At 36.7% G+C, this 15,137-nt stretch overlaps 1 protein-coding gene and 1 non-coding gene across 3 annotated transcripts; both read left to right on the top strand.

The window, feature by feature from the left end:
* The first annotated feature begins 5,977 nt into the window (after nt 1–5,977).
* LOC112180859 (serine/threonine/tyrosine-protein kinase HT1) lies at nt 5,978–9,800 on the top strand. 2 transcript variants are annotated; one of them, XR_005802626.1, is made up of 4 exons: nt 5,978–6,811; nt 7,279–7,734; nt 8,566–8,733; nt 9,371–9,509. XR_005802626.1 is itself a non-coding variant. In XM_024319424.2 (3 exons), the coding sequence occupies exons 1-3, from the start codon at nt 6,452–6,454 to the stop codon at nt 9,596–9,598; spliced, it is 1,044 nt and encodes a 347-aa protein (XP_024175192.1). In that variant the 5' UTR covers nt 5,987–6,451; the 3' UTR covers nt 9,599–9,800. The 2 variants fall into 2 exon arrangements, 1 of the variants encoding a protein (XP_024175192.1); XM_024319424.2 differs by lacking the exon at nt 8,566–8,733 and having other exon boundaries at nt 5,987–6,811; nt 9,371–9,800.
* Nucleotides 9,801–10,067: 267 nt separating this feature from the next.
* On the top strand, nt 10,068–10,147 carry TRNAL-UAG. The gene has a single exon. It is a non-coding gene; the product is annotated as a tRNA-Leu (tRNA).
* Nucleotides 10,148–15,137: the final 4,990 nt, after the last annotated feature.

Here is a 15,137-nt window from a genome sequence, read left to right as displayed (position 1 = left end):
GTCTCCTGCGGTGAGAGATCCCCAGTCAATCTCATTATATCGAACCTCTTCAGCAACTTTCCGGCCTCGTGGTTTGAACGGACTCCTTTTAAGTTCTGTGATGACTCTCATGGCTGATATTTTGTGTCATATTGGAGGTGATACTCTCGATTAAGCTGGTCTAAGACTTAGTTTGGGATTGTTGTGCTGTGAGCGGAAGCACTTTTAAATTTGCTGTGAGATGAAGCACTTCTGATTTTGCTGTGAGAAGAAGCAGCTGAGTGTTTGGTAAACTGTTTTTAAAAGTGCTGTGAGAATGAAAAGCAATTTCAGAATGTTTGGTAAACTATGAATAAAAAGTGCTGTGACAGTTTATAATTACTAAAAATGACATAAATATTAAAAATACCAAAATAAATACCACTAAATAAATAAATAAAACTATGTTCATCTGATTCTTCTTATATTTTCTATTGATTTTTTACTTTTGTTTTTTTGGAGTGCATTTTTCTATTGATTTGGAAAGGTGTCTAGACCCTTCGAACAAGATAATCTTTCTAGTTCATAAAATATAAGGTTCAAAGTCACCTAAACCCTAAATATAACCTAACGTATTATTATAATTGTACAATCTAGATAGATACTTTTGATGATAATTTAAACAAATGAATTAACAAAAAAAAAAAAAAAAAAAGCTTAGAAACAAGACACGAACAGTAAACAAAAAGAGAAGACCATTATCACTCATTCCCCATCTAATCCACAACGATCTGGGTAGAAGGAACTCATGGAAGAAAAGCCAAATAGCCAATTTCATCTTGATCTTGTTCATTTTTTCTCCTGATCTACCTTTTTCTTCACTTTCCACTCCGTTTCTTCGCTCAATTTCATTTACCCATATTCATTCCCCCCCCCCCCCCCCCCTCGCTCATGAATTCTGGATCTATGCTTTGTTTTCCCAGATGGGAAGGGGATTTTGAGTCAGCTATCAATCTTCCAGGTTCCATTCTGAGTTTCTTTTCTGGGATTTGAGATGATTTTTTTGGGTTTCAATTTGATGTTGATGAGCTCTTGAGATATGGATATGGGTCTGAGTCTACTTTGCTGATTGATTTTGAGAGCTTGGGATTATGGGTCGAATGTTTGACCTCTTCAAAATTGTGGGATGTTGCTCTCTTGAATTTGAGTGAAGAGGAAGAGGCGGAGGTGTTGTAGATGAGGCTATCGAGATCTTTGCAGAGAGAAGAGTGCGAGAGAGAAAGATGTAAAATTGAGAAAAGCATGAGGACAATTTGGATTTTGATGAATTTCATTTAATCTTCCGCGTCGAGGGTTGATTCCCGCAGAAGCTGAAATCAAAAGCTACGAATTGTAGCTTCTTCAATTCCGTGGTTGGGAGAAGTGCTTCGGGTCAGAAGCCTATTCTCCATGGTTTACCAAACACCACCAAATAAGTTCAGAAGCGCTTTTGAGATCAAAAGCAGTTTCAAAAGCAATCCCAAACTAAGCCTAAGATTTGGATTTGATTTTGCTTCTCCCCTTGATTTTGGTGGTTTTGGTGTGGATTTATTGCCTCAAATTGGTTGGGCAAGTAGGACCCATATTCAGTTCTTAAACCATTCACAGTTGCTGCATCATCTTTTTTTTTTTTAGTGAAATTCACACTCTAATTTACAATCCACACTTCATGTTTCATTTTATAATATCTTAACATCATATGTTTACAATCCACACTATAAAAATATAAAATTTAAGATACTTAAAAAAAGATGTGAAGTATAAATTTTACTCACTTGTTTTTTGATTTTCCTCTATAGGCAGCCCATTGAAACGCCTACGGCTCCTAACTGAGGAGTGGGCAGTCCATTGGTATTTAAAACAATAGAATTCTAGTTTTGGGCTTTGGCTGTAGGCTCTCTTCTTATGCGGGTCTTGTATGATCCCCAAAGCTCTGCTCCCAACCTGGGAGTATGATGATGGAACGATTTGCCTCTCTCTCTTGTGAAGACATAGCCACAGCCGAGCCAATGGGCCTGTAAGCACTTAAAAAAACAACAGCATTGCTGTGAAAAACATGGGAACTCATTTTAAGGCCATAGTCTAGAGACTCTAGACCAAGGCTCCTCTTATATGGATTTTTTCTTTTTTCTTTCGCTCAATATCTTAGGTGGTCTTAGACTCTTAGGGTCACGCTAATTGATCCATGCAATTTATGATTGTTGATATTGCATTGTTAATGTTTGTGTCATCAGGTATTGACATAAACCTACAACAGATTTCCCCACTTACAAGTTCATGTTATGCTTTGCATGATTAACAAGCATGTTACGTTTGTTATCATCTATTCTAGTGACTCTAGTCCATTCATAAAAAAGCAGATGGTGAAATCTCTACATGGAACACGAATATTTCTAGTAAAAGTTTGACTGAGACCGATCATGTCTCAATCCAACAACCATGATGACCTATTCATGCAAATGTTCTTCCTAACTAGCTAAAGCTAGGTTTGGTGCTCCATCGATTTCACGATTTGTGTACTATGGCCTGTGGGGTTCATTTGTAATTTTGTATGAAACTATGCACTTGCCAGTTGCCACCAAAACCCACATGCTGGCTTTCCTTCGCTATTTCCTGCCTATATATCCAAACAAAATTGAAATTTCGAAGATAAATTTTCTTGATTAAGATAAGCTAGAACTTTAATCACAATTAATATACGTGTGCGTCATGACTTGGTTGCAGGAATTACATTAACCAGAGCTGAGACATATATATGACTGTTGTGACCGTTGTGGGTGTTGCGTGGTGCCTATACTGACAAAATGTTTTCAATCATAAAAGAATAAAAATAAAATTAAAAAACCGCGCAGTGAGAGAGGTTTACTTATAATTAATTCAAAATACATCTCAGTGATTTAAAGATTCCCATTGCTTAAATCTAGAAGGTCGATTTCTAATAACTATTGGTATACTCTCCCCGGCTCGATCTTTCTTTTCATCATTCATGATTTTCAGTTTTTACAATTCCTTCTTGATCCCGATCATATCATTAATCGAGTTGATAGTACTAGAACGATCAAGTTCCAACAAAAACCCTATATAAATCAACTAAAAATAAAAGACAAAATCATTTTACCAGGAACGACCAAAAGAGTTTCACGTGGTATACTCCATCAGCCATGTTGATCTAGAGCTGAAAAACGAGCTACATGACAAGCCCTTATCTATCACACCCCATCGTCTTTTTCTAACTAAACAGTCAGCGACCACCCTCTGTTCCACCATCATCTTCTTCTTCTTCCCCTGCCTCTCTTCACATTCACTTGTCCTCTCCAGTACCAGACCTGTACCCACAGTGTCCCATGCACTCCATCCTCAGCCTCACGATTCATAAATATCCACGAACATATCTCATCTCATGCAAAGACTAGCTTACCCTACCTTTCTGCTTCCATATCATGCCAGAAACCCTACCTCCATATATAATTATTACCCGAAAAGCAATGCTCTCATACTTTACACCTCCTTAAGCTTTGTCATTTGCGATAATCAATATCGTTAATCATGGTTTAAGTAATCATCACCAACCCTAATCAGTACGGTAAGGATATATTCTGTACCATAAGTTTTTGGCTAAACTTATCGAATCTTAGCTGGTCCTATACGAAGACGTGGCTTCATCAATCAACCAGCTTACCCATGCATGTGCATGTCCCCCCAGATCTTATATTATACATGCCTTCGTCTTTTCTCTGGTGCTGAATTGCTGATTAATCAAACCCTTCATTGGTCTTTTCTCTGGTGATGATTAATCAAACCCTTTCGTAATAATAATGCAGAGTGAAGCTTTTTCGTTGTGCTTCATTTGTTTTATTTCTTGGCCCCTCATGTTTGATCTTATAAAACTGATCTCTTCGATAAATAAACAAATATTATTCTCTAATGCTCCTAACACTAATATATATTAGCAATTAATAGGTAATCACTGTGGAAATTTGACCCTTGAGTCCTTGACAGTGAGTTGACACCTAAAATAGTAAAATGCCCAAAGTTGTTGGATTAATCATGTATATGTTTAGCTATGTAGAAGACAACAAGTTCTACCTATAAGAAATACCAACTTGATTAACAATATCATAACTAATACTGAGAATTAATCGTCAACGACAGCATGCCAACCTACAAATTAATAATGCAGATCCTTTCAATAGTGGGTACATCTTTTTCCTTTGATATAAGTCATATAACAATATTAGTGGGTAGATCTTGATGATAAACCTTACAAACTATTAACCAAGCAGTATCTAATTTGCCTCAAAACTTAGATAAAATATCATGTCATATCAATGATCATGATCGTCGTAAGGAAATGACAGGTCTCAAATTTTGATCAAAGTTTATTAGTTGTCCATAACTCATACTAATACAACTGGAGGATTTGAATTTAGAGCGAACAAAAAATCTGATTATATATTAGACTGTCAATATATTTTGAAAATAAATCATTACGTTTAGACGAAAATGAAGAACCCTAAATAATACGATTGGGATTTTTTTCGATAACAGGAGGATTGGGATTTAGAATTCTAAAAATGCATCGAATAAGTTTGGGATGAATCATTTCACGTCACACAACAAGCACCTAATTTTGTTGATTTGAAAAAATATTTTGCAGACCTTGTTTAATTAGGTGGGGAACCTAGTCGGATCCCGCAGGAGAATTCGGACCCAGCCCAGTTGTAATTGGTAGAAAGACCCCCCCCCCCCACACACACACACACGCACACACACTCTGCAGCCTTCCTTGTTTTGCCTTTGCGGGTGCAATTTGAGCTGTACCTCTCCCTATGTCCGTCTCAACCTCGACAAAGCCGGCCCTGGTGGAGCGTGCAGAACACGCGCCTCGAGTGCGAGTGGAGTGGGGCTCGATTCTTGTTTTTGCGTTGTTTTTAGAACAAAGCTGAGTGATTAAAAGAAGAAAGACAGAGAGAGAGGGAGAGAGAGACCGTATACGGAAGAGGACCATACGGCTTCTCCGACACGCCCACGGATCCGTCTCTGCTGAGCGCGTGGGGCCCACCTGCTTTTTCAGCTCGATTCCTCTGTTTCCTGTCGTAAGTTTGTAACCTCCGTCCTTTGGAATGACTAATCTATCCTTCTGGGAGATTAAACAGTCTCGGGAGTTGATGCATCTTGCCCTTCTTTTTTTTTTTTTTTTAACCTTGAGAGAATTACTCTTTAACCCTTTGGTAAAGTCTTTGAATGTATGAAGTCATGTAGACCAGATGCCTTTTTCTCACTCATTCAATGAAAAATGAGGGATGTTTTATATTCTTAAAAGTTAACAATGAAACTGTTTGGATACATCGGTTATGTTTAACGAACTTGAATTAATATGTTGACGTCACATGACAATCTTTAAAATTAAATTTATGATATATGAAATTAATTTAAAATTGAATTTCATACGTTCGGCTTAAACATCTATGAAGTCATCTTATTTTCAGAGAGAAAAAAATGAGTCCCCCAACTTGTCATGCAGTCATTCATTCAGAATCATAAAGAGACACATTTGTAGTTAAACTTAGCATGTCAATAAAAATTAATGCAATAATAATTCTTGCCGGACGTTGATTGCAAGTGAAAAACGATACTGTGTATGGCTATATCAAAAATTTGGTAAATATACAGTTATACACGAAAAAAGAAAATTACTAATGAGCAGAGGAATGTTCAGAATAGGAGAGGATATTCTTGGTCAAATCATTTTCCAGGTTAGTTTCTTCATTCCAAAGAGAACACAACAGAGGCAAAGTATGCAAGACAGCCAGAAAGCTTGAAAAGCAATTCCACTTTGGATATAAACAGAAGGAGCTGGGGGCAGAATAGGAAACCCGAATAGGTCGAGGTCTTAATCGAAGGAGGATCCGGTTTGTCTCCTCAGATGTGGATCTTCGCACGTTATGAGTGGTGTTTCTCGTATAAAGAGAGAAATCGAGTGAGTGAGTGAGTGAAGAGGCGCCAGCTCTACCCCTATATGCTTTCACTGCTCCAACAACAACAACAACCCGATTCAACTCAACTCGACCCAACCCAACCCAACCCTATTACTTCCTCTCTCTTTCTCTCTCAGTTGAGTTGAGTTTTGTTTCTTAGCTTCCCCATTATTACAAACCTCTCAACTTCCTTTTTACTTCTCTCTGATGAAAAAAACCTGTATTTTCAATGCTGCTTTTCTCTCTCAAATGGTGCTTTACTTTTGTCTGAACTCATCTATGAGCCTTTGAAAAACAAAAGACTCCTCCTTTGACCCAGAAACTTTGAAACACAAGAAATGAACTTTGTATCTTCTTCTGCTTAAAGCTTTGATCTTTGCAGCTCTATTTGAAATGTAGTGTACTGGGTCCTCTTGAAACTTTGGGGTTGGGTTTTTTTTTTTGTTCATGGTGTTGATGAGTACTGCTTCAAACCCATGAAGAATTTTCAGTGGTATAAGCAAATTTCCAACAATGGCAAACCAGAGGGGAGGCTGTCACTTGGAGAATACAATAGGGCGGTTTCGTGGTCCAAGTACTTGGTATCTCCAGGGGCTGAGATTAAAGGCGAAGCAGAGGAAGATTGGGGTGCTGACATGTCCCAATTGTACATTGGCTGCAAATTTGCTTCAGGGAGACATAGCAGGATTTACAGAGGGGTTTATAAGCAGAAGGATGTAGCGATTAAGCTTATAAGCCAGCCGGAGGAGGATGCCGACTTGGCTGTTTTGCTCGAAAACCAGTTCACTTCAGAAGTGGCTTTGCTGTTTCGATTGCAACACCCGAATATCCTCACTGTAATCTTTCTCAATCTTCATCTCTTTAGTGGGTTTGTGGCGGTTTTTATTGGCTTTTCAGGTTTATGGAAAAGAAGAAATGTGGTCCTGGTTGTGTGGTTTCACTGGTTTGTGATCTTTGTCTGATATGCAGTCATCTGTCTGCTTTTTCGATTTTGTGTTCTTTGGTCTAATCAAAACCGGATTCTTGATTCGTTTTAACCTTGCATCCACGATTGTAGTGAAGAGAATACTAAAAAAGGGCCTATAAGAATTTCGATTACGGTTTAAGAAAAGAAACTGTTCTGCCTAGTGTTAGAGAGATATGCTCATCTCGCGAGCCATATACAGTGCTTATGTCATTGGTTTTGAATGGTTGGTAAAGATTCCTTGCTTACAGAGTTGTCTATCTAATTTTCCAATTGGACTGAGTGTGCGTTCTTCACATTTTGATGTTTATGTTTGTTGACGGCTACTTGATTCTGCAGTTTGTTGGAGCTTGTAAGAAGCCTCCTGTGTTCTGCATAATCACCGAGTATTTATCCGGGGGATCGCTGAGAAAGTATCTCCATCAGCAGGAGCCACACTCCCTTCCACTCAGCCTAGTTCTCAAATTAGCCCTTGATATTGCACGCGGAATGCAATATCTTCATTCTCAAGGTATACTTCATAGGGATCTCAAGTCGGAAAATCTATTGCTAGGAGAAGATATGTCTGTGAAAGTTGCGGATTTTGGTATCTCGTGCTTGGAATCACAGTGCGGCAGTGCTAAGGGGTTCACCGGGACTTACCGTTGGATGGCCCCTGAAATGATAAAAGAGAAACACCATACGAAAAAAGTTGATGTTTACAGTTTTGGCATAGTTCTTTGGGAACTTTTAACAGCACTGACACCATTTGACAACATGACTCCGGAACAGGCTGCATTTGCAGTGTCACAGAAGGTATCTCCTCTTCACATTTTAATTTAGGGTATCGTCAATGGTATATTATGAAAAGGCTCCATTTGGGAGGAATAATCTCAAAATAAGAATTTGTTTGAAAACAAGGCTAAATGTGTTATAAAAAAAAATTACTACAAAACATAAAGATAGATTATATTCGATAACTGTAGATACTATATATTTGAAAATAATTTTGTTTCTTTCTTCTTATTCTACTAACTCAAATGTTGATGTAGGGATACAGACAATTCAGACCTTATTTGTTAATAAGTTACTAGGTTCAGCATACCTATAGCCAAATGAGACCTAATAACAGGGTAAAAGTCAAGATTGTTATCCCAACTCATTTCAAATTAAGATCAACATGACTACTAATATGTCCTTTACCCAAATTGCACAATTGTAACTTCTAAGAAAACTGAATAGGAGGTATTTTCATAAAAATTAAATAAAATTTACTAACTGCTTTAAAATACATATATATTGTAAGTCACTCATTTAACTATTAAGAGCTTCTAATTGTTTCACAGACTGCTCGAATAGCTCACGAGCAGCAATAGTTTCTGGAAGTAGTCTCTCTATTTGCGTTGGAACATTTTATATATCAGTCCTTCAACAAGGTGATAAAAATCTTAAATTTTGATGCAGTAAAAGTATATATTGCCATACTGGAAATGAAGTGTATCAAAATACCAAGTACCATATTGGCATATGCTTTAGTGGTTCTACTCTTCTTGATGCATCTGCTACACCTGTATGTTCCTCACATGCATCATAAGTAGGGTGAGCGACAGTCATTTATGTGCTTGTCCTTGGGGTATTATATTGCAGATCATGTGGGGACCTGCTGCTATGGTCATCATCCTTATCTTTGCAGGAAATGATATTTCCAAAATCAGAGAATTATCTTAAATCCATATATCCTAAAGCCACAGATCATTTACAAAAGCGAAGAATTATACTAAGCATGTTCTACGGTTCTACCTTTCCAGTCCAGAAGTATGAACATTTCTAACTCATAGGAAGAGTAACTTGAGGATTTTTATAATCACGTTCTACCAAATAGGAACACATTGACATCTAAAATTTGTGTTTCAGTGTTTGCAGTCAACATCTTCTTGCACCTGTTATGAGTTTGTGGAACAAATGGGCACTACTTTGTTTTAAAGCTGTTGAAAGTCAAACTTGCCACCCATGTAAAATGGGTTTCATAGCTATGATTTAAAACCTTTCACAAAGCTTTTGTGTTTTTGGAGATGCTCATATCTCCTTTGACAATTCATAATTAGATAGAGAAACAACCAACCTTTTTCAATATGTGGTATCTGTGCCTGTGTCGCAACCCATGATTTCAGTGAGATCTTTATTCGGAGAATGTAGGTTATGAATCTCTGTAGTCTGTACACTCAATTATCTTTGATTGGTTTATTATTTTGAACAAACACTGGAATGAAATGTCATGATACCAATGATTCATTAACATAAAAGTCAAATGTTTTATTCAAATTATTATCCACCTGGATGAGTGAAGTGTTTCACTGTGCCTATGATCATAGAGTAAAGACTAAAGAGCAAGCATTCAAAGTTGATCAACAATTTTTTCTCTTATGTGCTGTATATCTGCTATATTGTGCAGAATGCAAGACCTCCGTTGCCGCCCACATGCCCAACGGCATTCAGTCATCTCATCAACCGATGTTGGTCGAGTCGTCCGAAGAAGCGACCGCACTTCGATGAGATAGTTTACATTTTGGAAGGTCATGCAGAGTCCCTTGAGCAGGACCCAGATTTTTTCTCATCCTACAAGTCTCCCCAAGATCACACCCTTTCCCGATGCTTTCCAAAATGGATCGGTCGCCACTGATCTGCATATTGAAAACTGGGAATTCTTTCTTCTAGAAATCAAGTATCAATGTTAAATACCATGAGCTTTTCTTGTCTAGGTTCACATCTTCATACAATTATTATTGATTACGATTATGATTATGAACCTTTCTCTTTATGTCTTGTTAACCATCTCCTCTGAGAATATTGAAATGAAAGCACTTCCTTCTATCTGTGTTTTAGAGCTACTGTACTAGCATATCTTCCTATTATTGCTCTACCTTTAGTCAATTTTGATGTGACATACCGCAAAGTCCAGAAGCCAATTCTTAAACCTAGATCCTATCCACCATAATTGAACTTGATCTATAATGATTATTGCATTGTCCTTCTGAAAAGAGAGGGTGGCATATTTCATCCTAAAAGTCTTTAACAAGTAGTTGAAAAAAAAGCACAAGTGCATTTCAACAGAATGAAATCGGGACCAAGTAATAAAATAGTATGTATCCGACAGTTTGGCCGAGTGGTCTAAGGCGCCAGATTTAGGCTCTGGTCCGAAAGGGCGTGGGTTCAAATCCCACAGCTGTCAATGTTTTGCCAAATTTTTATGAATGAAGTTCCAATTTAGCTGAAGAGGTTTTGGGAATCTATTCATCTCGACTCCCAATTTTTTTTTTGAAGACATTGACAAATTTTTATGAATGAAGTTCCAAATGAGCTGAAGAGGTTTTGGGAACCTATTCATCTTGACTCCCAATTTGATTGAAGATCTCTCACTGTAAATAACATATCGAATTATCGATGTAGATCCAACGTGGGGAATATGGAATATCAACTCCCAATGATTCATGTTATATGTGGTAAAAACACGCACAAGAAAACAAAGTAATATTGAATAGAATCTTGTTAACCTTTTTATAAATGAAGTTCAAATTTTCAATTTGTCTACCTCGGCATAGTTAACTATAAAGGTTTGGCAATCTACTCATCTTTACTCCTAATTTAGCTTAAGATCTCTCATTGTGAGAAAATGTTGATCTAGATCCAACCTGAGGAAGATCAACTCTCAATTGTTCATGTTATATGTGGTAAAGAACTTACGTACAAAAAAATAAAGTTGTTTAGAATAGACTCTTGCTAACTTTTTTAATGAGTAAAGTTTAGATTTACAATTTGTCCATTTCTATTCATACCTCCAAAATCAGTATTTAGAGCATCTTTAGCAACGCTGGCAATTTTTTAGTCAAATTTTAGCTAAAGTAGCTAAAAAGTCATTTTAGCTAGTCACTTTAGAATTACATCTACATTAATGCTCTCTATTTTAGCTAGTTTTGAATTTATATTATTTTTTAAATGAATATTAAATAGTTTAAATGTATTTATAAATTATATAAAATAACTTAAAATTAATGTTTTAAATTATAGAGAGTCTCATCCCGCTCTCTTTATTTAGGAGCGAAATAGCTAAAAGTTATAATAGAGAGCCACTTAGGAGTCTGGGGCAGCTGCTAAAATAGATAAAAAGCTAAACATGCATTCTAAAATGGCTAAGGAGCCACGATAGAGAGTCTGCTAAATGTGCTCTTTAGACCTCCAAATTACGTTTTCAAATACACAAAATGCTAACTACACCTCTCTAATCTCCCTAAAATACCCTTATCTTAAAGCCTTAAACCAAAATTAGAATTCTCTCCCAACCAATTTTTCCTTAGCCAAAGAATTGGGTTAGAACATCACTGAAAGGGCAAGGCAAACGAAAGATTCTGAAAGAACTAAACTAAAACATGAAGTAAACAATCAAGAATGATAATCAATATTTTTTTTTTGAAGAGAAGGAAAAAGAAATTATGAGTGGTTATACTTCTAAAAATTATAAAAGAAAGGATTAAATATTGTTTAGTCATTGAGCTTTTGACCAAAAAACACTTCAGTCTCTGGTATGGCTGTCACTCGGTCGGTTCGAATCGGTTATAGGTATTACCAACTTCAAAACCAAAGCTTTCGGTTTCAAAATTGAGCTACCAATTACCAACCAAAATTTTCAATTTTTAATCATCTATTAAATTCGGTATTTCGGTTTTCGATATTACCAATTTTAGAACAACTAATTATTTGTAATATAAATTAGAATGAACAAAATTAGGTTTTTCAATTTTATAACCGTAAACTTTGTATTCATCTACTAATCATAGCTTTCTTTTGTATATATGACATCAAATTTTATCTATTTTCAATAAAACTAGGTTATTTAACAATTTTGGACTAGGTTACTCAAAATACATGTACTATTAATTATGTAGTATATTGAGTAATGTTCATACTATTATGAAAACTTTTATGTTTATTTCTTAATATAGATGTATGTGTATTGAAAACCATAATATATAAAGCTAATATTTAGATAATCGGTAGATTCGGTATTTACCAAAACCAAACCAACTTTTTCAGTAATTTTCGATTTCGGTTTTATCGGTCTTGGTTACTAAAAAGTCGGTTTACCAAACCTAAAGTATCGGTTGGTATTCGGTCAGTTTAGTAATTACCAAACCAAGTGGCAGCCCTAGTCTCTGGCCTTTTAATTTCACACGTTTAGTCCTTGTACATCAAAATTTCAGACCAATAAGTTCTTTCCGTTACTCTCCATTTGAAACCTCCGTTAAATAGCTGACGTGGCAATTTTTTGACATCAAAATATCTATTATGCCCTTATCTCTTTATATATATATACATTTTTTTTTCTTCTCTTTTTTCTATTAATTCTTCTTTTTCTTTTTCCTTTTTATCTCTTCTTCTTCCTTCTTCCAGCTCCACGAAATCTCCGCCGTCAAGTTCCGCAACTTCAAACTCAATCCGGCATCTCCTCCCCAATCTCCTACCCATATGGCGTTCATCACATGGGGTGGAAGATGCGGTGGGCTTGGGTTGGAGGAATAGGAGACCATGCTGTCTGAAACGGCAACACCTGCCATCTTCAATCTGAGCATTTTCATGCTCTTGAACCAAACCCAGAAATTTACTACTCACCTTCCTCACTGCTGCCTCCAAGTCCATGCCCCAATCCCCACCGCCATCACCAATGCCACTGCTCCGCCGCCCAAAACCCAGCTCCCAAAAAACAAGATCAAATCATGTCCCTCTGTCGCCGCAATTGTCACCGACCCACCCTCCATGCCTTCACAGCAATTATCTATCATCAAAGCCACGAAAGATCGAATTAAATTCAACTCCGGCAACCCATTTCAGCCTTTCTTCGTCTCTGTTCCAGAGCAACTCTTGGCATGGCTTATCTCTTCTTCTCTTTCTCTCCTCCAGAAACATAGAGCATCATTACCCAAAAAAACCAACTCCAAAGCATAAAAAACAACCCGCAGAGAAAAAAAAAATGAGAGAAAGAGAGAGAAAGATAGCTCAATTTACTGATTTGTGCAAGAAGGGATTGTCGTTGGACAAGAACACGCTGATGCAAGCTATCAAGTTGGAGGTCGAGAGTGAGAATGTGAGAGAGTGCGGAGGATGAAGGCAGGCACTAATAAAGTTTGTGTATTTGAGGTGAGTTTCTGGGTTTTGAATCGAGATCGAGATGAGTTTGATTGTTTGAGGCTTTGAATCACCTAACTCCACCAAATCGACTCACCCCAATTCAGCCTCATCCCTGAAATGAATTGGGCTTTTGCCGCTTTAGGTTAATTTTGAGGGAAATTTGGAGATTGGGGATTGAGATGTCTTAGCTGTGTTGGGTTGGAAGATGGAGAAGAGAATCTGCTTTTCCCTTTTCTGAGAACCAGGAAGAGAGAGAGAGAGAGAGAGAGAGAGAGAGAGAGAGAGAGAGAGGGGGGGGGGGGGGGGGAGGGGGGGAGGGATATGAGGAAGGAGGAATCGAATAGATGAAGAAACAAACAGAAAGAAAGAAAAATAATTAATTAATTAAAAAAGTGAGGGTACAATAGACATTTCACCTAAAAAAGAGTGTCACATCAGCGACTTAACGGAGTTTTTGTGCGGAAAGGAACTTTTGGTTCAAAATTTTGAAGTACAAGGACTAAACATGTGAAATTAGAAGGTCAGAAACTAAAGTGTTTTTTAGTAAAAAACTAAAGTGTTTTTTAGTCAAAAACTAAAGTGTTTTTTAGTCAAAAACTTAATGACTAAACAATATTTAATCCGAAAAGAAACTTTGATTCAAATCAATTGTTGAACATAATTGGGGTACCATTTGGCATGAGGGATTGATTTGAGGTGAAGCTGGTTTGAAGATAAAAACTAAAGAGCTTAATTGAATGAGTTTGATGATCAGGAAGAGAATTTTTTTTTTTTGTTCTTATGGTTTGTGTTTTTATTGGTAATTTTAATAGAGTTGATAAAGTCAACTATCATTAAGTAAAATTTGGAGGTTCAAATAAATTTTTTGGAGGTATGAATAAGAGCACTCTTCGTCTAATTTTGCATAATTTTTTTTTTAAATAAAAAACTCTTAATCTACCTCACTCTTTCATATGTCAGTGAGAATTGAATCCATGACCTTTACATTCCAACATTTTGAATAGTTAATTACAAGGTTTTGGCAATGTATTTATCTTATGACTCCCAATTGAGCTTAAGATCTCTCATTGTGAGTAACATGTTGATCTAGATGCAACCTGATGTCCAATTGCTCATGTTATATGTGGACAAGAAAACTAAGTAGTTCAAGATAGAATCTAGCTTGTCCTAAACTGTTAGATAGTTGGATCGGAATAATTAAGCAAGCTAAGTGATTTAGTACCTTCAAGTTCTAAACCTGATCTTATCATTATAAGAAACGAAGCTAGGAGCAAGGACATATACACTCATACAACGCTGATGGGAACCATTTAATATTAACCCTCTCAAGGCCCCATTCCCCAGTGTAATCAAAGAATACTATTTCTTCACTTAACAACAATGCTCGCCTTCCTCTGTAAATTTCACTATTCGAGTGACGAGTCATATTTAAACTACATGCGTAACTGACTGTAGACTCTGTGGCCCAAGACTCTTTTTACACCATAATCTTTCATCACCCAGAAATGAATCATCCCACTCCTAAGAAATAAAAGCTAGAGGCTAGGCAATCTCTCACAACTCCGAGGTCAGACCAGTTCAAAGACTAGACAAAGCAAAAGGTGTTAGCTGTTGGAACTGCTCGCCTTCAACATCAAAGGCATGTATCAGAAGAGAACAACTTTGGCCTTTATGAATTATCCATTCAGATAAATCATATGTTCTCTACATGCAAGCAGGCACCTCATAATTTCCAATGCTTTGCCAAATCTCGGAGCCAACTATTGAAACCTTTTGGTTTGCTTCTCTGGAATAGTACGTTGAGATAAGGAAACATAACGAGGACTTTATAGACACGGCTGGTGGGGATAAACCCAAACCCAGTAAAATATCACTTCTCACTGCTAGCAAAACAATCAATGCACACTGATTTTAATCATACTGATTTATGTTAGCTACAGATTGTTAGAATTAAGTGGACTTTACATTATCTATATTCATTAAGTAAATAACAATTGATTTAATTAGTTTAAGATAAATAACAAGAAATACATGAGTTA

Source organism: Rosa chinensis, chromosome 7, assembly GCF_002994745.2.
Source record: "Rosa chinensis cultivar Old Blush chromosome 7, RchiOBHm-V2, whole genome shotgun sequence".
NCBI classification, from domain to species: domain Eukaryota; kingdom Viridiplantae; phylum Streptophyta; class Magnoliopsida; order Rosales; family Rosaceae; genus Rosa; species Rosa chinensis.
Note: the sequence above shows the minus strand (reverse complement) of the source record. Positions and strands in the feature narration are given on the sequence as shown.